The sequence below is a fragment of the Carcharhinus amblyrhynchos genome, chromosome 19 (assembly GCF_965287045.1).
Source record: "Carcharhinus amblyrhynchos chromosome 19, sCarAmb.v2.hapA, whole genome shotgun sequence".
Lineage (NCBI taxonomy): Eukaryota > Metazoa > Chordata > Chondrichthyes > Carcharhiniformes > Carcharhinidae > Carcharhinus > Carcharhinus amblyrhynchos.
Window position 1 is genome coordinate 32,131,941 of NC_137342.1, and position 25,864 is coordinate 32,157,804.

Consider the following 25,864-nt stretch of genomic DNA (forward strand, 5'->3'; position numbering starts at 1 on the left):
AGCCAACACGGAAAGGCATTGACAACTCACGTTCAGCCGCGCCTTCAACGTCATTTCTTACTCGTTGGCCGGAAGCTGTCATTGTCAACGTCATCACCGGCCACTTCCGGTTACTCCCGCCCGAAGTCAAGACTCAGCGCGAGCCGCCCGGCCCCAGGCGCCGAAGCCAGCCCGAGTCGCCGCACCCCCAGGCCTCAAACCCCGAGCCGCCCGGCCCCCGGCCTCAAACAACGAGCCGTCCGGCTCCAGGCTCCAATCCCCGAGCCGTCTGGCCACAGGCCTCAGGCCCCAAACCCCGAGCCGCCCGGTCCCAGGCCCCAAACCCCGAGCCGCCCGGTCCCAGGCCCCAAACCCCGAGCCGCCCGGTCCCAGGCCCCAAACCCCGAGCCGCCCGGTCCCAGGCCCCAAACCCCGAGCCGCCCGGTCCCAGGCCCCAAACCCCGAGCCGCCCGGTCCCAGGTCCCAGGCCCCAAACCCCGAGCCGCCCGGTCCCAGGCCCCGAGCCGCCCGGCCCCGGAGCCGCCCGGCCTCAGGTCTCAGCTCTAACAGCTAGACTTAGATCCCGGGCCCACTCGAGCCCCTAGGGCCCGCTCTGAACCCGGAACTATGGGGATTTCTTTTTCGCAGTTATTTAACCGACTCTTCGGGAAGAAGCAGATGCGGATCCTGATGGGTGAGTACAATGTAATCACGGCCCAAAAGAATGGCTCCGGGGCAACATGATAAAGCTCTCCGGCTCTGGAGTATAGAAATTCTGCTGTTCGTGGTCAGACTGAAGGAAATGGATGGTGGAGGATTGCACAGATATGCCTGTAGACAGGAAAGTGATCCTGGATAAGAGTCTAACGCATCAATGTACCTTTTGATCCTGTTTAGTTTTATGATAAACCATTGTTGTTTCTACAAATATACACTTGGTGTGTGTGTTCCTTTGATAGATGTAAAACTGGTGTTGGACTTTGGTTGTTATTTCATTGAGTATAAAATATTGCCTATTTTAATGATAAAAGTACATTTTAAGACAGAATATCTACACCGTGAATGATAATTTGACCTCCTTTCAGATGCTCATCTATGTGTGTTACTTTCTTGTTTAGAATCATAACGTGATAACACAAGGTCATTATTCTGTTATGTTTGTGTTGGCTTATTGAAAGGACTATTCCAATATCTCTACTCCCTGTGGTGGCACAGTGGTTATCACTGCTACAGCGCCAGGGACTGGGGTTCAGTTCCTGGCTTGGCTCAATGCCTGTGTGGAGTCTGTACATTCTCCCCATGTCTGCGTGGGTACCCTCCAGGTGCTCCAGTTTCCCCTCATAGTCCAAAAGATGTGTTGGTTTAGAGCATTGGCCATGCTAAATTCTCCCTTAGTGTACCCAAGCAGGTGCAGGAGTGTGCCGACTGGGGGATTGCAGTGTTAACATAAGCCTACTTGACAGTAATAAACTTTTTAAAAAAATGTTCTCATCCCAGCACCTTTGTTTTTCTTCCCGTTCAAGCATTTATCCGATTTTTTTTTTCTGAATATTACAGTTGAAACCACATCCACTGCGTTCCAGATCACCACAATTCGTTATGTAAGAATGAAAAAAGCTGCCTCTGGTTCTTTTGTTAATGACCTTACAGCTGCGTTTTCCGACCCTTCAGTTATTGGAACCATTTCCCCATATTAATTCCGTCAGAATCATTTATGATATTTTAGTATCTGTTAAATCTTTCATATAAAACTCCTTATTCTGGTACCATTCTAGTAAATCTCTCCTGCACCTTCTTGATCACCTCCTTCATGATTGGTGCACAGAATTGGACACACTGATCCACTGTGTCTAATCAGTGTTTTACAAAATCTTTGTGCAGATTTTTTGTATGGTTTCCATCTATGAATTTAAACATCATTTATGCCTTCCAAATTTTTGATGTCTGCTTCAAATGTTTGTGTATATACATTTCACGTGATCCTGTTCCTGAGCACCCTTTAAAATTACACCAATTTCCTTGTACTGCTATTAATTCTTCCTTGCAAAGTTAATAACTTTAAATTTCTCTGTTAAACTTCATCTGCCACACTTGCTCATTTCACCCTTCTACATTCTGAATTATTTATAATCAAAATTACTGTTGAGTTGGTAGTTACCACCCTATCAGGCAGTGCTTTCCAAATCCCAAACATAGGTTGCATAAGAGAAGTTTATCCAAATGTCACCCCTGGTTATTTTGCCAGTCACTGTAAATCTGATTATCCACCTTCCAACCACTAGAAACAATTTCTAATTTGCATTGTCTGGACCCTTCATGATTTTAACACCTCTAAAAAGTATTGCCTTGGCCTTTGATTAAAGCAAACAATTCCAATTTTTGTCTGTCCATGTAATTGTAATCCCTTGTCTCTGGAATAATTCTGGTAAATCTCTTCATCCTTGCGCAATCTTCATGCTTTTACTAAAACTGGGACATATCTCTGGCTTTTTTATTAACGTATGAATAAGGAGTAGGCCATTTAACCTCTCAAGCCTGTTCTGCCATTTAATAAGATCATGGCTGATCTGATTTGAATCTTAATTCTGCTTTCTGTCTATCCCCAATGACCTCCCACCACCTTGCTTATCCTTCATAATGAAGAACCTATCTAGCTCTGACTTAAAAATATTCACTAACTCTGATCCACCATCTTTTCAGGAAGAATTCCAAACACACTCGATCCCCTGAGAAAAACATTGCTCCATTTATAAAGCTCAGGATGTTCTCAAACCCCCATTAGAATTATACTATTTTGCTGTGTTGTCTTCCCATTCTTCCTAACAAAATCTAGCACTTATTTTTCTGAGTTTCATTTGATGTTTAATTCCATCAGCCTATCTGTCGTCTTGAAGTCTAAACGTCTTTCATGCTGTTTACCTCACTTGCAAATTTTAGCATCTGCAAATTGAATTTCACTCTTGTACCCTCAGGTCTATTCATTAATGTAAGTCTGAAAATAAACTGCCAACTGTAACAACAGGTTTTTATTTTTTAGTCAATTCTGTATCCATGCTGCTGTTGCTGTTCCTTTTGTTCCCTGGGCTTCAGTTTTGTTAACAAGCCTGAGATATAAAATGCCTTTTGAAAGTCCATATGCACAACATCTGCTGCACTGCCCTCATCCAGCTTCTGTTAGCTCATTCAAAAACTCAGTCAAATTAATCCCATTTTGCTGTCATCAATTGTGCTGACTTTATTTTGCTCATACTTGTTCAGATGTTTAATTTTCTTTTGGATCATTGTTTCTGAAAGCTTTCTTACCACACTGTAAACCTGGTGAAGTTTATCCTTCTCTCCTTCTGTAAACAAGGGTTCAGTAAGTGTAGAATAACATGTCAGACACAGAAACGTGTATCATGAGGTGCCAACTTGATGAAGTTGAGCCACATGCACGTGAACAAGAGTAAGTAGCATTCTGTTGTCAGCCAGTTGTGAATCTTTGAAGTTGCATCCAGCACCCAGGGAAGATCGTGTGGCCATTGGATGCAAGTTATCTCAGTGCCAAGATGTTGATGCAGGAGTTCCTCAGGGCAGTGTCTCCTTCTGTCACAAGGTTCAAAGTGGAAGTATTAAATGATGATTGCAGTATCAGCTTCACTCCTAATTCCTCAGGTTATTCAAGTCTGGTTGCATTCAGCAGGTCCTAAGCAACATCTGGGCTTGAATGATGAGACATTGTCTGGCAGTTATACAAAAGCAATGTCCATCTCCAATAAGAGCCTAGCCACCTCCCTTTGGTAATCAATGCAATTGTCAACATTGAATCTCTCACTGTCAACATCCTTTAGAGTCACTTTTGATCAGAAACTTGATAGCAACATTCATAGATGCGTGAGATGCTTTTCTGAGGACAGGTCAAATAAATGGCCCTTAATGTTGAAGAATTTCCCTCAAAGTGGGTCATGTGGAAATGGGCAGTGGTTGCAATCTGTGCGTTCGCACTTTTTCTTGTGACTTGGCCCATCGCTGTGGCCCAAGGATGTTGCATTGCTGCCAAAGTTCTTTGGGTTCAGTTGCAATTCCTCTGGTAATGGATTGGCTTGCCCTTGATTACTGTAAACGGCAGGAGCTGGATAATATCCAGGCTTGGGCTTACAGATGTCAGACAATGGAAGAAATTGCAATGATCCAACACTGGATATCAGGCAAGCAGTTTAATGCACAAGAAATGGGAGTAGATCATGTTGTCCATTGAGCCTGATGCACCATTCAACATCACAGCTGATCTTGGGCTTCGACTCTTTACCTGCTTGCTCCACGTATCACTTGATTCCGAGACCAAAAATCTGCCTATCTCAGCTTTAAATGTATTCAACAATGGTGCATTTGCAACGTTCAGACAGAATGTTCCAAAGGTTCACAACCCGCAGAGTGAAGTAATTTCTCCTTCTCTTGGCCATAACTGGTCCCTTATCCTGACTTTTACTCCCTCCTTTTTTAGAATCCCCGATCAGTGGAAACAATCTTTCAATATCTACCCTCTCCCTCAGCTCCTTAAGGATTTTATAGATTTAAATAAGATCACCTCTCATTCTTAAATTCCAGAGATTATAAACCCAATTTAGTTAATCTTTCACTATAAGACAAACTGACTCCCTCATCCCAGAGGCCAGTTTGGTGAACCTACCCTGTCGCCATACAGTATGATGGGGTCAAGAGAATTGGGTATGTCTGCAATCCCCATGAAACACTTGGTTACACTTAACCTGTATATATTTCTTTGCAGCCTTTGTGTTCTCATAACTTACTTTCCCATATAGCCTTGTATTGGCAGCAAACTTGGACACATTATTCTTGATCTCTTAATTTAAGCCATTAGTATAGATTGTAAATAGTTGACTCTATCAATGATCTTTGTGTCACTCCACTTGTTACAACCTACAAACTTAAATGCCTTGCCTGTCTCTACCCTCTGCTGTCTCTGTGAACTAATCATCTTTCAGTGCTAATATATTACTCCAACTCCATAATCATAGAATCCTACAGTGTAGAAAGAGGCCATTTGGCCCATCAAGTCTGCACCAACCATAAGGCCCTATCCCCATTTACCCTATCTAGTCTCCCTGACACTAAGGGGCAACTTAGCATGTCCAGTCCACCTAACCTGCATATCTTTGGATTGTGGGAGGAAACCAGAGCAGACACAGGGAGAATGTGCAAACTCTACAGACAGTGACCCAAGCTGGGAAGTGAACCTGGGTCCCTGGTGCTGTGAGGCAGCAGTGCTAACCACTATGCCACCCCTCATGTGAGCTCTTAACTTGCATGTTAATCTTTTGTGTGGCATCATGTCAAATGCCTTTTGGAAATTCAAGTATACTACATCTGGCTCCCCATTATCTAACCTATAAGCTGCATGCCCAAATAGCTAATAACTTTGCCAAACGTGATTTTTCTTTCTTAAAACCTTTAGCCTTTTTGATTGTAGTATGATTTTCTAAGTGCATTATTAAGATTTTCTTAATAGATTCCAGCATTTTCCTGACAATTGTTGTCAGGATAACTGGCCTGTGGTTTCCTGTTTTCCCCCTCCCTACTTTCTTGAATAATGTTCTATTTGCTAACTTTCAATGCACTGGGTCCATTCCAGAATTCAGGGAATTCTAGAAAATTCTGACCAGTGCATCCACTAGCTGCAACTATCTCTTTTAGAATTCTTGTACATAGACCACCAGGATTTGGGGATTTGAGGGCAGGTTTGCTCTTGTGTTTTTCTAACACCTTTCCTCTGCTAATGTTAATTATTTTAAATTCCCCAACATTAGCTCCTCGGATAGGCTATCTCTGGTACGTAATTTCTATCTTCAACTGTGAAGACAGACGCAGATTTGGCCACCATCTGTTATTTCCTCATTCTGTGTTTTCTTGTCCTTGTCGCCAAAGGCTACCATTTTCTTCAGCTGGCCTCCTTTTTGAATATTAACAAAAAATCTTACAGTTGTGTTTTGTATTTCTGGCTAGTTTACACTCATTTTATATTTTCCCCTTTTTATAAACTTCATTGTTACTCTTTGCTAGTTTCTAAACTCTTCCAATCCTAATACTTACTATTATTGTTTGCAACATTATAAGCCTGTAGTTTTCATTTGGTACTATTCAAAACTTCTTAGTATGCCATAGATCTTTGTCACTTATTTTTTCGTGTCTTTAATTAAATGTATTAGTGTTGAACATTTTGGGGAACATTTAAAGAAACAATTCAGTGTTTAGTTCCCATACCTTGTAGTTTCTTACCCAACTGATCTTGGCCAGCTGTCCCCTCAGACTAAAGTAATTTACTTCAGTCAGTTTAATGTTGTTTTGGATTTGTGTATGTCACTTTTTAAAATTGACTATCTTGAATGTTATGACCACAGTTTTGCAGAGCATCTTTTTCTAATGAGATTACAAATTAATCCTGCCTCAATAGTACATCTAAAATCCAGTTGATTGTTCTACGAATGTATTGTTCTATGAAGCTATTTTGAAAGCATTCATTTTCCAGATTACCTATGCCAATTTGATTGATCCAGCTGTTATGAAGGCCCATTCAGTTATTGAATTGTCTTTGTCCAGTGTTTCTTGATGCTCTATCTTGTGTTATAACTGCTGTTCAAAGGATATGTTGTGGTTAGGTGAAGGTTGGAAGGAAAGGGTGGCATCATCAATTGGACAGAATGGCCTGTTAATTCTGGAATATTGTACATTCAGTGTAATCTATTAACTATTTACATGGTTACTGCTTGAGTTACTATCTCCATTAGTGATTTCCACATCTTCAGAACAAGAATAAAGGTTGTCCATTATGCTTGCCTAAACCTCTTAACAAAAACTTGTATCAATGTCCACTTGTTCTAGACTCCTCAATCATTGGAAACTGTTTCGTTTCATTGTATTCTCCTTTTGAAACTAATTACCTTTGTCAAATTAATCCATAACTGTCTCTGTTCCAATGAAAGCCAACCGAAAAAATTGTGTTTAACTATAAATGAAAGGTGAAGATTATCTCCCATGTTGTAAATATGCATTTAAATAGGGAATACGCCGTCAAAAAGTTTAGGATATAACATACTGTTAAGGAAGTTTTAGCATAATGTAAATCATTTAAATTGCCTTATTTTCTTCTCAGTGGGACTTGATGCAGCTGGTAAAACTACAATTCTGTACAAGCTGAAGCTGGGCGAGGTTGTTACCACCATTCCAACAATTGGTAGGTTTCTCAGTAGATTATATTTCTGTGGTAAGTTAAAATATTCATTCTCTTTAGTTCATCTAACTGCTGGGAAGATAAGCTGACCAATTTCATCTCCACCACTTATACTGCTGGGAGACTTGCAAGAGGAACAATCCCTCAAGTAAAGGAACCATCGATGTTCAATGTAACTTGCATTTATACAACACGTTAGAATTACATCTTTCAGGTGTAATCAAACTAAAATGGGTGCTGAGTCAAGAAAAAGATACTAGTTGGGGCGATCAGTGCTTGGAGTTGAATCTGAAGGAGGAGAAAGGAGACGTGGAGCGGTTTAAGGAGATAATTCAATAGTTTGTGCCCTAGAAGGCTTAAGGTGTGATCATCATTGAGAAACTCATATATATGCAGATTGTATAGCTAGAACCAATACTTAGCCTTCAAGAATGATGGGCCATGCTCTCTGGACTGGTGGAGCTGCAGCTAGAGTCATGGAGACTTGATGGGAGCGATTCAGAGTCATTATGCGAAATATGAGAATGATTTATGGATAGCAACACGTTTAGGCCTTTGGTGAGAAAAAGGCAATGAGACATTAGCTTCAAGGACGGAGCGGTTAAGTGTGAGGCTTTTGAAAAGGCATTCATGGTAGTTTTGAAATTGAGGATGACGATACCTGAAGATATATTATCGGGAACTAGGAAAATAGAGGAGCTTGGCAAGGATACAAAGCAAGATGAGAAAACTGGCAAGGCATATGAGTTAAGGGTGAGACAGTCTGAGACAGGATTGGATTCAGTGGGTCAGGAGAACAGTAAATCAATAGCTGATTGCAGGCCTTGTTTCTGGTGGCAAAGTCATACATGAGTTTATTGCAGTGTGAGAAGTTTAGAAAGGATATTGTTCATGGCAAAAAGCTGTAAGGTGTTTTAGCAAAGGAACACAGGGGCTGATGGTGTTAGCTGTGATTCAACCAGATATTGTGCTAGAGGGAAAATCAACTGTGTACCAGATAATCAAGTCTTCATAGCTTGGCCAGGTGAAACTGGAAAAAAGGACTATACTGTGCAGAAACTCCCAGCATGGAGGAGACTAGACATTCGGCTGGGGACAAGAGCATCAAAAGAGGAAGTAAGAGAGTGGTTGACTAAATAGGCAGGTGAGCACTGTAGTAAATAACTAACAGCTACGCATTGAGTTTTGATAGCTCCGATTACGCTCCTTTCTGGGGCTATTGCATAAGGAAGTGTTTGTTTGTTCTTGATGTGTGTCACTGGCTAGGCCACATTTTTGCCCATTCTTAATTGCCCCCCCTTGGGAAAGTGGTGGTGAGTTGCTGCCTTGAATCACTACAGTCCATATGGTACAAGTACACCCACAGTGCTGTAAGAGGCAGTTTCACAATTTTCACACACTGACAGAGAAGGGTGATATATTTCCAAGTCAGATAATGCGTGACTTGGAGGGGACCATGCCTGCCCTAGTGTTTCAGGGGTATGTTGCTCTTGTTTGTTCTTCTAGGTGATAAAGATCATAGGTTTGGAAATTTGAGATCTTGAGTTGCTGCAGTGTCTTGTGGATGGTATGTGCTGCTGCCACTGTGGATTGGTGGTAGTGGGAGTGAATGTTTAAGATAATGGGTAAGATGTGTAATGTTAGTGTACCTTTAAGAAAGGGTTTTTAAATCATGATTTCTGTAGCTCTGTTTCAGTGGTTTCTTAACTCTCAGTTTCACTGCCATTGTTGCGATTTGGCTGGAATTATCCTTTTATTGCTTCTTAAGTGGCTTAAATGGGGTTGTTTGTGTTTACTCTGGGATTAGTTTTACAATCCTGCATTGTTGGGAGAAAAGGTCATGTGTTTTTGTACAGTTTATTTTTCTTTCCAATGAGTTTATGGTTTCAGTTTTGAGTGTTCTGAGGCTGCACTTTAGTTTTTAGTTTTAGCAGAGGCATCAAGCAAGAAAGAAGCTGAAGTCTAAGTTAACCTACTCTACTCGGAAATTCTGCTGGTTATCTCGGGCAATGTTTTGCCTTCCAGAAGGAAAGTGCAGGCTTCCAAAGGACTCAGTTCCAGTTGTGAGATTTTAATCTATGCTATGTTAAGGTTGTGAAAAGAATTTTGTCTATGTAAGGTTTTGGTTTGTTGGAACAACTTTAATATTCAATTATACATTATTGTGGTTGTTTTTTGTAATCGTTAAAAGGTATTACTAATTTTCTTTCTATACATGTTAATTATAGTCTTAAATAAACTTTGTTTGATAAAAGCCCTCTATTGGGTCATTGAATCATACCTGAAGTGAAACAAATCATGCTGATCCTAGCCAAATTCAAGATGCAAAAATTATTGTTCGAGTGGTCTCCATAAAACTTCGGCGTTTCTAATCTGACCAATTACAAATGCCAGTCAAGCAGGCACATTGTCTTAGATATTACTTTGTGAGTGTCATAGAAGCTCCAGTAAAGAGTTGTGGGAGGAAAGGAGTTGAGTATAAATGAATAGTAAAATAAAGTCTTATTTAGTAGGACCATTGAAGTCAGGGCGCTTTGAGAAAAGGAGATGGTCGCATCAATAAGTTAGGTTTAGGAACAGCAGTGAAATCAGATGAGTAGGAATTGAGATGGGAGGTTGAAATTACTGAGTTATTCCATGTAGTTGCTGAAGAAAGATATCTTAGAACCTTAAATGAATAGTAAGGATCATTGCCAGTGAAGAGCTTAAAGAAAGGTTAGAGGAAATAAAATAGAACAAATGGCAGAGGAGTAAGTATAGGGAGACACCAAGGTATGAATGAGCAAATTAGGCTTGGTGAGAGGCAAAATATTATCATCCACAAAAAGTTTGTCAAAATCATAATGTCCACATGATTATCCAGAATAGAGTTGAAAACAGCAGAAATCTTGTTTGTAAGTGAACAGAAATTCTGGAGAGAAATGCAGAGTTGAAGCAGAGAGTATTAGGTGGGCAAGTGGTTAGCCAGGTTAGTCCCCATTTGGTATATTGGACAGAAAGACCAGAGAGGGAAAGCTGGGGTTAGATGGTTGTCTGTTTGTAATGAGACAGTGGGATAAAGAGAATAGAGTGAGGCACTCGGATAACTGAGATTACTCAGCAGGATGGTGTCTAGGTTATAGGCAGAAGAGTAGAAGTGCAAAAACTGGCACCGGTTAGGGATTAGATTTGAACTACAAATGAGGGAGCATGTTCAGTAGAAAGCAATTGTCAGAAGCATGATTTTTGATTAAAAATAAGTTGAAGTTGTACAATCCTGACGCAGATTGTGCCTAATGACTAAACATTAAGGAGTTATTTCATTATAGGTTTCAATGTGGAGACTGTAGAGTACAAGAATATCTGCTTCACAGTGTGGGATGTTGGAGGTCAAGATAAAATCCGACCCTTGTGGAGGCACTACTTCCAAAACACACAGGTATGTGAATGCTGAATTCTTGGGCATGTCTTAATTATACCGTCCATTATTTCACAGAGTATTCCTTTAAGGAAGGAAATCTGCTGTCCTTACCTGGTCTGGCCTGCATGTGACTCCAGAGTCTCAATATTGAGATTGACACTCAACTGTCCTGGGCAGCTAGGAATGGGCAATAAATGCTGGCTAGCCAGCGATGCCCATGTCCCATAAGTGAATTTTTAAAAAGTAATTCCTCCCACAACAGCCATCATTCTTCATTGCAACATAAAAGAATATACTTGCCTATGAATGAAAAGGGGAATAATATGTTGGTATGCTGGTCAACTGGATTTAATGATTTTAGGTGCTTTCATTTATGTAATATAAATAGAACATTGAATTGTGTAAAATAAAAATTCATTACCTGAGTTGATCTTGGTGCATTTATCCATTGATGTGGCAGATTATACAGATGGCCTCTCTACAAAAGCCAATTTCTAACTTGGTTAGCTATCAGCCCGAATGCCAATTAAATGTGGGCCTTTTAAGCTAGTAAGTAATATTGCAAGTGAAAATAAGGAAATGGTGTAATTGTTGAATGCTTATTCGCATCAGTATTTGTAGTTGATGTCCCAAGGAAACTAATATTAAATCCTGATAAAGGACTTGCCAAATTAACAGAAACAAATTAAAAGTAACAAAGAAAATTGGTACTAAAGAGTGGCAAATCCCCCAGACCATGACTTCAAAGGAAGCACCTACTTTGGGGAAAGAGGGTGGCATACAGCTAATAGAATCCCAACAGTGCCGAAGGAGGCCATCAGGCCCATCGAGCCTCCACTGACAACAATCTCACCCAGGCCCTATCTCTGTAACTCCACGTATTTACCCTGGTAATCCCCTGACACTAAGTGGCAATTTAGCATGGTCGATCCACCTGACCTGCACATCTTTGGACTGTGGGAGGAAGCTCATGCAGACGCTGGAAGAATTTGCAAACTCCACACAGGCAGATACCTGACGCTGGAGTTAAACTCAGTGCTGTGAGGCAACAGTGCTAATCATCATGCCATCCAGTGTCAATGGACAGGTAACCCAGAAGTCCAGGGTAATGCCTTGGAGACGCGGCTTCAAATTCCACCTTGTTACTGGTGAAATTTAAATTCAAATACATAAAATTTAGAATTGGAAGCTCGCATCTGTAATGGGGAACATGAAACCATCAACGGTTTTTGGAAAAAACCAACTCGATCACTAATCCCCTTTAGGGAAGAAAATCTGCCATCTTTACCTGATCTGGCCTGCATGGCCTCAGATCCACAGAAATATGGTTAACTTTTAACTGCCCTGAGAAATAGCCGAGCTAGCCACTTGACCCAAGGGGCAATTAGGACGACAAATTTAAAAAAAATTTGTAGATGCCCAAATCAAACTTCCAAAGTTCTCTTGGTTCAGGAATTGTTCATTTAAATTGGAAAATTGTACACATTACTCTGCTGTTTAAGGTAAAGTAAAAAATGGATGTTCATTGGGAAACTAGTTCAGGTCTATAATCAAGGATAAGATGATTCTTCATCTTGAACATTTTCAGCTGGTTAGAGTGAGCCAGTCCAGATGTGTAACTGTTTGATTTTCCAGCATTTTTCTGTTTTTTGTTTAATCATGCTTGGTGCATCTGATTGAATGTTTTTAGAGGCGATTAAAGTAATGGACATGGGAATGTCTATGGATGTCACTTATATGGACCTCTGAAGGCATTTGTTAAAAACTCCAAAGAGACTGTTACTTATAAGAAGCTCATGTGTTGAAGACAACTTACTGACCTGGTTAGGATATGTGCTGAGCTCCAAGCAACTTGCAAGGATAATTTACAGAATATGACTAGTGGTCGTCCATAGGGTGGTGCAATACTATTCACTGCATATATTAGATAATGGGATGGAAAGCACTGCTTGATATGGTGGTGGATACATATACAGTAGTAGCCTTCAAAGGGGAATTGGATAATTATTTGAAGGAGATAAATTTGTAAGCATTTGCAGAAAGAGTGGGGGGCACTCGGACTAACTGGATGTAAAAGAGCTGGGACTGCCTTGATGGGTAGAATGACTCCCTGTGCTGTCCAATTCTCTGATTCTTTGGGTTAGTGTTTCGTGTGCAACAACAGTTTGTATTTATATAACATCTTTAGGATGCTTCACAGGTGAAATATAAAGCAAAGTTTGACACCAAGCTGCATGGGCTGATGTGGCAAAAATGTTACTTGCCATTTGTGTGCCAGGCAATGCCAATCTCCAATAAGAGATAATCTAACCATCACCCCTTGAGATTCAGTGGGCTTATTGCTGAATCCTGCAGTTACTATTGATCAGAACTGAACTGAACCAGCATATAAATACTGTGCTACAAGAACAGCTCAAACTCTGATTCTGTGGTGAAGGACCCACCTCTGAATCCCCACCTGTTCCTCTACAGGGCACAAATCAGGAGTACGATGGAATAATACTCTTGCCTGGATGAATGCGGCTCCATCGACACTTAAGTGTGACACCATCTTGGACATAGCCTCCTTGAACAGCATGCAACACCACCCTAAACATTCGTTCTCTCCAACACCGGTGCACTGTGGAAGCTCTGTACACCATCTACAAGATGCTTTGCAACAGTTCCTTTTACCCTCTTTCACTGCACCTTTCAAACCCACAATCTGTACCACCCGGAAGAGTGAGGGCAGCAGACTTGGGCACACCACCATCTGCACTTCCCCCTCTGAGTCACATACTACCCTTGACTTGGAACCATGTTGTTATTTCTTCTGTCACTTGATCATAATCCTGGATCATAAAATCGTAAAAAAAGGACAGGAGTAGGCCATTCGACCCTTTGAGCCTGCTTCACCATTCAGTAGGATCATAGCTGATCTAACATTCCTCAGATCCACTTTCCTGCCCCCTCCCTGGAATCCTCAATTCCCTTACTGATCAAAAATCTATCTAACTCTGCCTTAACTATACCCAAAGACTCTGCCTCTGCGGCTCTGTAGCAAGGAGTTCCAAAGACTCCCTTTGAAAGAAGAAATTCCTCCTCATCTTGGTCTTAGATTGGTGTCCCTTTATTCTGAGAATGCTTCAGTCCTAGATTCTCCCATGAGGGAAATATCCTCTCAGTATTTACACTGTCATGTCCCTTAAAGAATCTGGATGTTTCAATGAAATCACCTCTCATTCCTCTAAATTCCAATGAGCAGAGTTGCAGCTTGTTTTCACCTTCCTTCATAAGGGAATTCCTCCATACTGGGGCTCATCCTAGTGAACTTTCTCTGAACTGCTTTCAATGAAATTTTTCATTAAAAGCTCCTGTCTTAATAGCACTATGGCTGTATCTGTACCACATATGGACTGTGGTGGTTTAAGAAGATGGTCACCACCACCTTATCAAGGACAATTAGGGATAAGCAGTGAATACCTGTAATGTTCACATAATGAAAGAACAAAAAAAAACAATATTGGGGCAGATGGCCAAGCACGTGGACAGGAAGGCGGGGGTTAAAGGATGTCTTGAAGAAAGAGGTTGAGTGACTCAGTTGTTTCGGGAGGGAATTTTGGAGCTTGAGTTAAGCAGCTGATGACATGGCCACCAATGGTGGAACAAACAAAATTTGGAATGCCAGATCTGGAGGCCAGAATTTGATAAAGTTGTGGAGCTGCAGGATATTAGAAATGGGAAGGAGCAAGGCTAGGAAGTGATATTAAAACAGAATTTTAAAATCAAGGTGCTGCTTTACTGGGAGCCCATGTAGCTCATGGTGATAAATGAATGGATCAAGTTTATGGAGGGTAAAATGCCTTATGCTGGCCAGGAGTATGTTGGAATAGTCGCATATGCAGGTAATGAAGGACATAAATGAATGTTTCGGTAGCAGATGGACTGAGGCAGGTGGACCTGGGTGATTATATAGAAGGGCAAATGAGCAATCCTGGTAATGCCGTGGATGTGGTCAGAAGCTCATCTTGGTCAAATCGCACCAAGGTTGTGAACAGTCTGTTTTAGCCTCAGTGTTGGGTGGGGGAATGGAGCTTGTAACAGCAGGGTGGCACAGTGGAACCCACGTTCAATTGGGTCACTTTCTTGTTGAAGTTTGAACATTCTCCCCACATCTGCGTGGGTTTCCGCTGGGTGCTCTGGTTTCCTGGTGTTGTGAGACTTTTTACAGTTCCTCCCACAGCCCAAAGGTGTGCAGATTAAGTTGATTGACCATGGTAAATTGACTCCAGAGTCAATGTGTGGAGTTACTGGAATAGGGCATGAGTGGGATTGTGGTTTGTGCTGACTCAATGGGCCAAATGTTTTCCTCCTGCACTGTCAGGATTCTATCAAAGCTTTGGCAATCTTAATAATTGGTGGAAATTTCTGCTCATCTAGTCCTGGATATCAGACAAACAGTTTGATAATTTAATGGTGTTGGAGGATGTGAAAGAGCTAGAGCTGCATGTGAAAACCAGCACAGTTCGGATGATGTTGCCAAGGGTCAGCAAATAGATGATAAGCAGGAAGGAGCCAAAGATTTACATGGCAAATTGCCAGGGCCAACTTTGACTCTGTCATTTTGAAATTTTCCTGCAAATTATTAGTCCTTGGCAATTATTGTTGAGATATATTGAGTTGCAAGGGACAATATTTCAGCTCCACTGTCCATTACAAAAGCTTTGAGAAATTATCCAGCCAAGAAAAAGAACTACTCAATTGGAATTCTACAGATACTTAGTGAGCGAGTGTTTCATACCTTCTCATGCAACTGTTATCCTTCATGCTGTTCACTGTTGGAGTGAGTTGTGCTCTGTTGCCCACAGGGCAAGTTACTATAACGCTATTGATTGTTTATCTTTGTAGGGCTTAATCTTTGTTGTGGACAGCAATGACCGAGAGAGAGTGCAAGAATCGGCAGACGAGCTACAAAAAATGGTAAGAAATGGCAGTGTTGTTTGAAAACCCAGTTTTTCTTAGTGTCTGAGATGGGGGTCTCACTTTGTTCTGGTTCTTTGCTGGATCAAGTCTGTGTTCTATCTTAACTGAGGTCTCTGTCCTGAAGTATCTTACAAATGAGTTCTTATAGCGGAACCAATCAATTTGCATATTTTGCCCTTCAAGAATGTTTAGAAAATAAATATTTGACCATTTTGTCTTATGTCAGCCATTTATACAGATATCCCTTTTACATCACCTACTATGGATTTCTCAGCAGTCATTTGTTCAGTAGTCACATTTATTGGCAGAAAGAAATCACTTACTGAGGAAATAATTGCGAAAATGTTGATAATGGCCCAGGGGTGCAAAATGAGACCAGTCTTCAAATGAGATTGACAACTTGGCTCTAATGATATTAAAATCATAGATTATAAGAAGGGGCACTGAGCCAATCATAAATACAGACAGGATTAAACTGAACATTTGATGTATTTTACTTCATGCAGTATGTGCGTTGGCCGAGCCAGGCAATAGTTTTCAGCGGCTAGATGAAGTTCACTAATCCGGCTCTCAAGATTAGTCAGCGGCCACTCCTTCACAGTGAGGCATTGTTTGCACTGTGCCACAGTTGCAAGTTCTTGCAACCCCACTGATGTTGATGGCTTCAAAGAGGCATTGACCTGTCCAAGAAATGGTTCAAAAGGGCCTACTGTTGTCATGAAAGATCAAAGGAGTAGGCTTGTGATGGTTTCTGATGAAATTTTCTTCTGCAAATTCTCCTGTAGTGGGTTCTCAACTGCTACTCCTGGATATGGTGGGTTTAATCATATGAGGTGGCACGAGGAAGGTGCATTGCTGGTGGCTTGAGGAGGTCATTGAATAAAGCCAGGCTTTGGCTGGAGTAGATCCTATCCAGTAGGCTGCCTGCTGCAATTACCTTCCTGATATGATAGAGGTGGGGCAGTGTTATTCGGAACTGGAAACCAGGGGAAGTGAGTTGGTCAGAAAGAAGCTGTGGTAATGCATATTGTTGAGTTTTATATTGATTATTTTGTGGGCCGATTGGTACCATACAGATTTACAGGTGGCAAGAGCAGACAGATTTTGAGCTGTGATCTCCATGGGGTATCGCCCAGTTTACTGAAGATTTCCTTTTTTTCTGTAGTCTTGACAAAGTGCTGCTTATAGATAAGACTTATGTCAAGAATGACACCTGAATGAGCATAGGGATCGTGCTTCTGTCCCTGGCCATCCAGAGGGAACTGGTTCCTGGCTCCTCAACTGTGGCTGAGTGACAGTTCACCAAAAACATCCCAAGTTCAATTGCTGTCCTATGTTGAATTAGTTTTTATTAATTCAAGGGATGTGGGCTTCATTGGATTGGTCAGCATTCATTGCCCATCCCTAATTGCCCTTAAGATGCTTTCAACTGATACAACTGTTAAAGATTTGGAGGTCAGCTTCAATATTTTTGCATCATAGAGAAGGGAAAATTAACTAGAGTTTCTGCTCCTGCATATTCATTTAACCCTCACATTGATGTGTAGTTCTTGGGGATAATTGGGATTAAATTGTCACTCTGTTCACAGTTGAATAGTTGATCAACATTGGCTGTCCAATCTTGGTTTGTTCTCTAGAACAATAAGAAATTGAGCTCTGCAGCATTGACTGCACAATTACTGAAAGCAGCTTCTATTACCTACTAAAGCGTGTTTTCCTCTTTGCCATTGCACTCTTTATTATCTCTAGGAAGTTTACGTTGACATTCTAAAACATTTAGAAAACATGGGAATTAATTTATGTAAAGGTTTCTTAAACCTTCAATTTTCTTCTAAAATGACAGTAAAGTGTTTCTTTAACTTTGATTCATGTGATTAGTGAGCTCACTTGCCTTGTACTTTGCTCTTTGTTCCCAGCTGCAAGAGGATGAGCTGAGAGATGCAGTGTTGCTGATATTTGCAAACAAGCAGGATTTGCCAAATGCCATGGCAGTTGCTGAGCTGTCGGAGAAACTGGGATTACAGCGCATGCACAATAGAACTGTAAGGCTTTTGTATTTCTCAAATACACATCTCCATTGTTGTTTGGTGTCGTCTTTAATGTTTCAGTGGAAAGAAGGTGCTAGCTTTTAACTGCAGCTCTAATAGGCTTTGAGAGGGAAAAGCAGTATTTGTTTCCAGCCATTAGTGTTGGCTTTGGCTTGGGAGATAGCACACACGCTTCTGAGTTCAAGCCACACCCTGAGACTTGTTCAATTAACCTTGGTTGACACTGTGCAGTGGTTGAGGAGTGGCACAATGTCAGAGGAGCAATACTTGCCTTGCCAAAATTATGGCAGTGGCAGGATGGTGCTTATCACCAAATCAGATGTTAACCTTGTCCTTTTACTCCATTTTCTCCTCTCTTGAATCTTTTGGTTCTCGTTTGAGATCCTCGTTCCTTATTGTCCACTCAAGTGCCTTGAAAATTCTGAGTTGCCTTCATTGTATGCCTCCCATAATCTCTGCACCACGTGGCTTTTCATCCTGGATTTCAATCTTCATCCCGACTCATTCTTTTTTGGTCTCTTCTGAGTTCACTGCCTTCCTTTCTCCCTTAATCTCACCCTCCAGGTAAATGTCCCAACCTATATTCTTGAATTCCTCTTTTCTAACCCACCTCCCTTATGCATGCATGCACCGCTCCCCACACCACTGCCACCACTTTAATCAGGGATAAGGTGATCTTTGATCACTTTCTTGTATTAATCTTCACACACACCCAATTTCCCTATCTCAGCTGTCCTTTTGTATCTGCCCTTTGGGCAAAAGCTATCCTCCAATTTGTTTAAAATTTTAATTTAAAAATCCCAACTATCTAACCCTTGGCCTTCTGCCCAGCATGACTTTTTTGCAGCTGCAGATTTTCTCATTCACATCTTATCTCACCTTTGCCCTAGTGCCCAGTTGAACCATTGTTCTCTCCCAAACTTGCCTTTGGGATGGCCCTCATCTCTGCTCCCTTGTCCAAGGGACACAGATGTGAACAGTTACGATGGACAACTGGTTTAGCTATTCACTGCCAGATCTGGCTATGCTGTATTATTGGATCCTGCTCTTATCTGTGAAAACTGCTCACTATTGTCCAAAACAAAACCCCAACTTTAACAAAATGCCATCTTAAATTCCTCTCCCCTGTCTCTCTAACATCTAAAAATAAGCTCCTGGATTTGTCATTCTGATTGATACTATCTGATCAGCTGCTTATTGTAAAGGGGACTGAATGTATGGTAGCTAAATTTACAGATGACACCAAGATAATTGTTGAGAAGATAGTGTCTGAGTGAGTGAGCAAAAATTTGGCAGCATATAACGTGGGTCCACTTTAGCAGGAAGAATGGAAAAGCAATATATATTTAATGGAGACAGATTGCAGAATTAAATGGTATGGAGGATCTGGGTGTTCTGGTAAATAATTGCGAAAAGTTAGTATGCAGATAAATTAAGTGATTAGGAAGGCAAATGAAATATTGGTATTTATTGCAAAAGGAATGGAATATTAGAAATGGAGAAGTTTTACTGTAGTTATGTAGGTCTTGGTGAAAGCACATCTGGAGTACTGTGTGCTGCTTTGACCTTGCAAAATAATACTTATTTGATCTCATTTTTAAAAAAAATTGCTTTTGATTACTCATTCACTTAATTCATTCCTAGGGTAAAGTGCATTTCTTACGAAAGGCTGAAACAGTTAGGCCTGTACCTATTGAAGTTTAGAAGAATGAAGTGATCTTGAAACCTAAGATCTTGAGGAGACTCAATAGGGTGGATATCAGGATGATGTTTCCTCTTGTGGGGGAAGCTAGAATTAGCCACGTAGTTTTACAATAAGAAATCTAACCTTTTAAGATCAAGATCAGAAGACGTTTTTCCATGTGGAGCTTCCTTTCCCAGAAGGTGGTGGAGGCTGGGTCTTTAATATATTCAAGGTAGTTAGACAGATTTTTGTTGAACAAAGGAGTCAAGGGTAATGGGAGGCAGACAGGAAAGTGGAGTTGAGACCCAGGCAGAGGGAGAGTTGATATGATTTTGTGAAAGGAAAATTACATTTAACCAATTCTTTGAAGTCCTTTGTACATACAAGTATAAGCTATAGATAAAGGGAAACTGGTGAACGCACTGTGCTTGCATTTTCAGAAGGTATTTGGTAAACTGCCTCTTCAAAGATTACTGCAGAAAATAAAAGCTCATGATGCAGGGGGAACATATTGGCATAAGTAGAAGATTGGTTAGCTAACAAGAAAACATAGCCGTAAATGGGTAATTTGGTAAGATGTCATGTGTCACAGGATCTTGACTTTTTTATGATTTATGTAAATGACTTGGATGAAGGGACCAAAAATATGGTTGCTAACTTTGCTGATGACAGAAAAATATGTAGCAAAGTTAGTTGTGAATGGGGCGCAAGGAGGCTACATGAGGGACATAAATAGGCTAAGTGAGTAAAGATCTGGTCAGTGGAGCATAATGCAGGAAAACGTGAAACTCCATTATAACAGGAAGAATAATAAAACATATTTAAATGGTGAAAGATTTGCAGGGCTCTGAGATTGAGATGGATCTGGGTGTCCAAGTGCAGGTACAACAAATAATTAAATAATGTGATTGTTTATTGTGAGGGGAATTGAATACCAAAGAAGGGAGGTTATGTCTTGGTTGCACAGGGCATTAGTGAGACTGCGTGGAGTAATGTTACAGCCTTGGTCTCTTTATTTAATAAAGAACAAAAACAGCCTGGGAAACAGGCCCTTCGGCCCAATGAGCCCGCGCTGCCATTTTAACACTACCAGTCCCCCCCTCCACCCATGACCCTTATCTATTGTTTTATGGCCATCCACATTGAGGGAAACTAATTTAGGGACAATTTATTACTGCCATTCAGCCTAATAGCACATCTTTGGGGTGTGGGAGGAAACCGGAGCACCCGGAGAAAACCCACGCAAGCACAGGGAGAATGTGCAAACTCCCACAGACACTGGCCCAAATCGATGTGTCTGCACAGCAAACAGTGATAGTCACTGAGTTGTCGTCTTGCCCAGCATCTGGTCTGGTTTAAGCACACACTAACGACATGAAGCACTAGGCCAATCTCAAACAACCAAGAGCAGCCCAAGTACGACCCATCGTGTGTATGCCCCTCATTGGACAACAAGGCGGACTGACTTAAAACCTGTGAATGAAAAGAGAAAAAAACATTATTATCGTACCATATTCATTTACCTTACCAGGGACGCCCCAATGCTACTGAACGTTATTTAAAACAATCTCCTATATCCACCCATCTCCAACCCACTCCCTCTTCCTAGTCATCCATAATGAAGGAAGTAAATGCATTGAAAGCAGTTCAGAGAAGGTTTACCAGATTAATACCTGGAATGGGCCAGTGTATCATGAGGAAAAATTGTACAGGTTAGGTTTGTATCTATTGGAGTTTAGAAGAGTAAGAGGTGACTTGATTGAGATAGTTAAGACCCTGGGGGATCTGACAGGGTGGATGTTGAAACAAAGTTTCCTCTTGTGGGGAATCTAGAATGGTCATGGTTTATAAGTAAATGGTTGGTCATTTAACACAGATTGAGAAGCTTTTTTCTTACCGTTTAGAGTCTTTGTATCTCTATCTCAAAATACTGGAAGCAGAGCTAAGGGGGTGAAAGTTTATCAGGATATTTAGGAATGTGAAGCTGAAGTTACAATCAGATCAGCCATGATCTTATTGAATGGTGGAGCAGGTGTGATGGGCTGAATGGCCTAGTCCTGCTCTTAAGCCTTATGCTCCTACCTTTTCCCTCTTTTCCCCTAGTTCAGCGGGTCAAAATTGCTTTAAATTTCTCCCTGCCCTAGTCTTGAATTTCACTCCAAACTCATGGCCTCCCATGCTCATATGAGACTTGCCTTTTACAACCTTGACCCTATTGCCATGAAACACCTTCCCTGCCTAGTCCCCACTTTAGTTGATATTGTTGATGTTTCTCTCCTTGGGTTCTATCCTTCTCCTGCTATGGGTTTATTATGTTAAAATTGTTTTTTATATGTAAGTTGCTGTTTACTGAGGGATCTCTTGTACTTATTGATCTCTCTCTCCTCTAAGGTGCTGCTTAAAATCTACCTGACTTAACATTTGACAATGTTCCCTAATCGTATTATGTGGCAATGTCAAAATTTGATTTATCATACTCCTGTAAAGTACCATGGGATGTTTAATTACATTAAAGTTGCTACTAAAAGAAAAAGTTTAGTTGTACCAGGGGAGAACAGCAATATTGGGGGCAGGGGAAGATAATCTTTTGGATGAGCCATCAACCCTTTCTCTGGTAGTCTAAAAGATCCCATGGCAAGATGCTGTAATTCCCTGTGGTAAGTAGGAGTGTTCTGTTTGGTGCCCTGACCGCTACTTATCTCTTGTCCAGAGAAGCTATGGTCATCTGTCTCTTTTTTAACTTTCATGCAATTTGTCTGCCAGAATTCCCACAACAGTAGCTACATTTAAGTAGTATTTCACTGGCTGTAAAAAAAAAAAATTTTGTGACATCTCGAGTTGTAGAAATCAGATTTTATTTACCCACTGATCACTTGGAAATGCAGTTGAGTAAACTTTGAAAGGGAACAGGTATAAACCCCGTTTTGGACACCTGATATTTGCATTTATAGTGTCTTTAACACGGTAAAACATCTTATCACAGCTTATTTAACTTGTTCACACTTGTCTGAATTGGCGTGTGAAGTATAAACATTGGGAGCTGTAGCTAATCCCTGCAAAGTTACCCATAAGAAATAGAAGGGTGAACGATTTAGCCAGCTATGTTTACCGTTGTCACTTCAATGTCAGAGCTACTCAGACAAGTTCCGTTCCTCTGCTGTTTCGCTGTGGCCAATAATATTTTATGTAATAGCATCAGTTTCCTTGAGTGTGATTTGCTTGTCTTAAAAGATATTGTAGCATTCATATTGTTTACAGAATTGACAGCAAATTAAAAATCTAATCATAAAATACCCTGGCCATACACCACTCCTCCATATTAGCACATAGTAACTGGGCAATTTCACCCCATCACCATACGTTTTTTTAAACTGCTTCCTGTGTCACATGGCCACATCTTAGATAATGCGGTCTTTGTTCTGCCTTTGTATTAAAGACGATAAGAAGTCTCACAGCAGGTGGAAGTCCAACAGGTCACTAGCTTTCAGGGCTCTGCCCCTTCGTCAGGTGAGTGGGGAGTTCTGATCGCTAATGGCTAAAGTTGACCAGGTCAACTTTAACCTGGTGTTTTGAGACTTCTTACTGTGTTTACCCCAGTCCAACGCCAGCATTTCCACATCATTTGTATTAAAGATTCAGACTTCAGCATTTCGGGTGAACTGCGAGAAACAAAACTTTTCAAACTCCAAAACACTATTCCATCTGTATTATTATACGAGTTTTTAATTACTGTGGGGAATTATAGTATCTTGCAATGTTACACCATGAAAAATTTTTGTCTACTGAAATTTATTTCTTTAGCTAAGATTGTTGTAAGTTTGTTAATTTCTTTCTTTCTTGTCCTCACAGTGGCACATACAGGCCACATGTGCCACCCAGGGCACAGGTCTGTTTGAAGGACTGGATTGGTTGTCTACTGAACTGTCCAGACAATAGAAGAATCAGCTTCATCCACTATCCTGCCTATATCAGTGTGTCAACTTCTAGGATTTGAACTTTTAACAATAGCTTCCTTTTCCTAACTCTCCTGTTCTATCCCTTGATTTGCTTTCCATCTCATGCTTGTCGACTCTTTAAGGTCTGTGTTTTTTAATTAAAATGAAATTCTGAATAGGTGTGATCTCCTCATTCAGTAATGATGGGTGCCCCCTTACCAGACCAGGTCAAGAAGTGACAGCGTCTGTAATTTCTTAGCTGAGTTAGAATCTTTGCTTGTGACTGAATGAGAAATTTATACCCAGCCCCCAACTGCAGTAGTTTCTCACTGCAATCTAAATTTATGCCCTAACAACTGGATGAACTGCATTTATACAGCATTTTGCTATATTTGCTAAATTTCTGATTTGAACCTTAGAGTATTATATAAAAGATTGTTCAATGCACAGTGATACACTCCCTCTTCAGTGTTCCACAAAATATACATGCTATTTGAGAACCCCAGGAAGATGTTTTGCAAATGTGAATTACAATGTTGATTGAAGCAGTAATGACTATGGTTATGCTGTTTCAGGATTAGGAAATGTGTGAATCCTTGTTTACTCAACGGTTAGATTGTAGCTTGGATTTGTAATCTACATTTGTGAGGGGTGCCAATAATAGTGATCAGGTTCCTTAATCAGGTCATGGCTTTTCAGAGTAACTCCCTTTAACCCATTGCAACTGTCACTGTTAACTGAACCAAGCCAAATCTCTTTCCATTTACTTCATCCTGCGCAAAGGAGCTTAATATCTTTAGCCTTTTAAGTGGTCTCTTGATCTTTCCTCTTCCTTTTGGTAAAGTGGGCTTGTCTCCTCCCTCTTATATCCCTGAACAACAAGATTCCAGTGTTGACATTCTCCCATTGGTGCAACGAAGGGTTAACTGTAGTGCATTCTGGCTTGATGTCACTGCTGTGCAAATCCAGACCTTGGTAGGAAATCCTTTTTGAATGGAATTACATCACTTCAAACCAGAAGAATTTGTATATTTTACTTTATGGCTGTGCTTTCGTTTTTCTTTTCAATTTAGGAATAAACTATCAGGTTACAAAGGGCACTGGTTTGCTGTTTCAGTGGCTCAAATGTAAATCATAATTTCCACAATTGTACAGAAAAACAGTTGTTGTCTCTTTGAGACAAATATATATATGGTTTGAAAATACAGCCAAATCTTAAATTGTATGCATGGAGCGTTTACCTCATCCTGCCATGGTATCATATAATTGCGCTAATGTTATAATGATGGGGAGCCCTTCTTGAAATTCCCCTTGTGTGTTAATGTAATGTTCTTTTGGTTATGTAAACACTTTGTGCTTTAGATGCTGTAAACACACCTGCAAATGTATATTGCATTCCCTGTGGAGATTGTGATTCTGATAACTGGCATTGTTACAAACAGTAAATCAGTGAGCTGAAGCAAACCATATTGAACGTAACTAAAGGTGTAGTATCTTTTCTGAAACATTGATTCAATCTTAATAAAGGCCTTTTCAGAAACATTCCTTAATATTTTATTGCAAGAATTGTATTTTTTCATATTTTTGACTTAATTCAGGGAAATGACAAGAACTAGATTCTGATGGGAACTTTGGACCATGAAGGCAATGCAGCAACCTTTAAGTTTGATAAGCCAGACTTAGTCAAACAAAAGGGTGTGAGACTGGTACCAGGGTAGGGAGTTGATAATCTGATGTCTCAAGTTGACACTATGATGATGAGGAACCAGTTGTCAGTCACTTGGAATTAGCTCTTCATACCATCTTAAGGGCATTACGTAGGAAACCCAAACCCCAGTGTGGCACAGTGGTTAGTACTGAGTTCAGTTCCTGGCTTGGGGTCACTGTGTGTGGGGGGTTCCTCCCACTTTCTGGAAGATGTGCTAAAATCTCCCTCAGTGTACCTAAACAGGTGCCGGAGTGTGGTGATGAGGGGATATTCACAGTAACTTCATTGCAGTGTGCGTGTAAGCTTACTTGTGTGAGTAATAAATAAACTCTGCCCAGTGGAGAAGGTGAATTTGGAGAAGGCATGTCAAGATGATACTAAAGAAAGATAGAAGTTCAAAATAAGAGTGAGGTTTAAGTTGAGAGTGAGTGTTTGGTTTGATAGTCTAGGATGGCAGAGGCAGCTGAACATGTGAGCTCAATCTTAGTGACAAAGAGCATTTTTATTGGCAGTGATCATGGCAGAGGCAGGGAAGTGGGTGTTAAGATGACAGTTTGCAATCCAGAATATCCTGGAAATTGTGATTTGATGGTTTGGGGATGACCATTATTGGGAGATGTAGCCAGGTTGGAAAGCCATGTTAAAGGGGAGTGTGTTACTGGTGGTTAGCTGTGTGATTTACTATCCACTAAGCTCAAATGTAATGCACAACTGGACAGACATTCTGGGGGTAGATTATGGAGTGAGGTGCCAAAGTCCACAGAATGAACAGTAGGAGGGATTAGTGAGTGAAACTGCTGGTGGCAAAGTTAGTGAGTGTAGGCTGAATGAATGTCTAGAAAGGCACATAGGGAAGCTGTAGGCTTATTTAAAAGGGAATCTAGCCTGGGACAACAGCAGGGCAGAAAGGTGGAGTAGAG

The 25,864-nt window shown here is 40.8% G+C and overlaps 1 protein-coding gene across 1 annotated transcript; it reads left to right on the top strand.

Moving 5' to 3' along the window:
• The first annotated feature begins 98 nt into the window (after positions 1 to 98).
• LOC145355423 (ADP-ribosylation factor 4) lies at positions 99 to 24,788 on the top strand. The gene is made up of 6 exons (XM_080207510.1): positions 99 to 673; positions 7,130 to 7,210; positions 10,516 to 10,625; positions 15,495 to 15,566; positions 17,486 to 17,611; positions 23,151 to 24,788. Exons 1-6 carry the CDS (start codon positions 607 to 609, stop codon positions 23,235 to 23,237), a joined length of 543 nt encoding a protein of 180 aa, XP_080063636.1. The 5' UTR covers positions 99 to 606; the 3' UTR covers positions 23,238 to 24,788.
• The last annotated feature ends 1,076 nt before the right edge of the window (positions 24,789 to 25,864 follow it).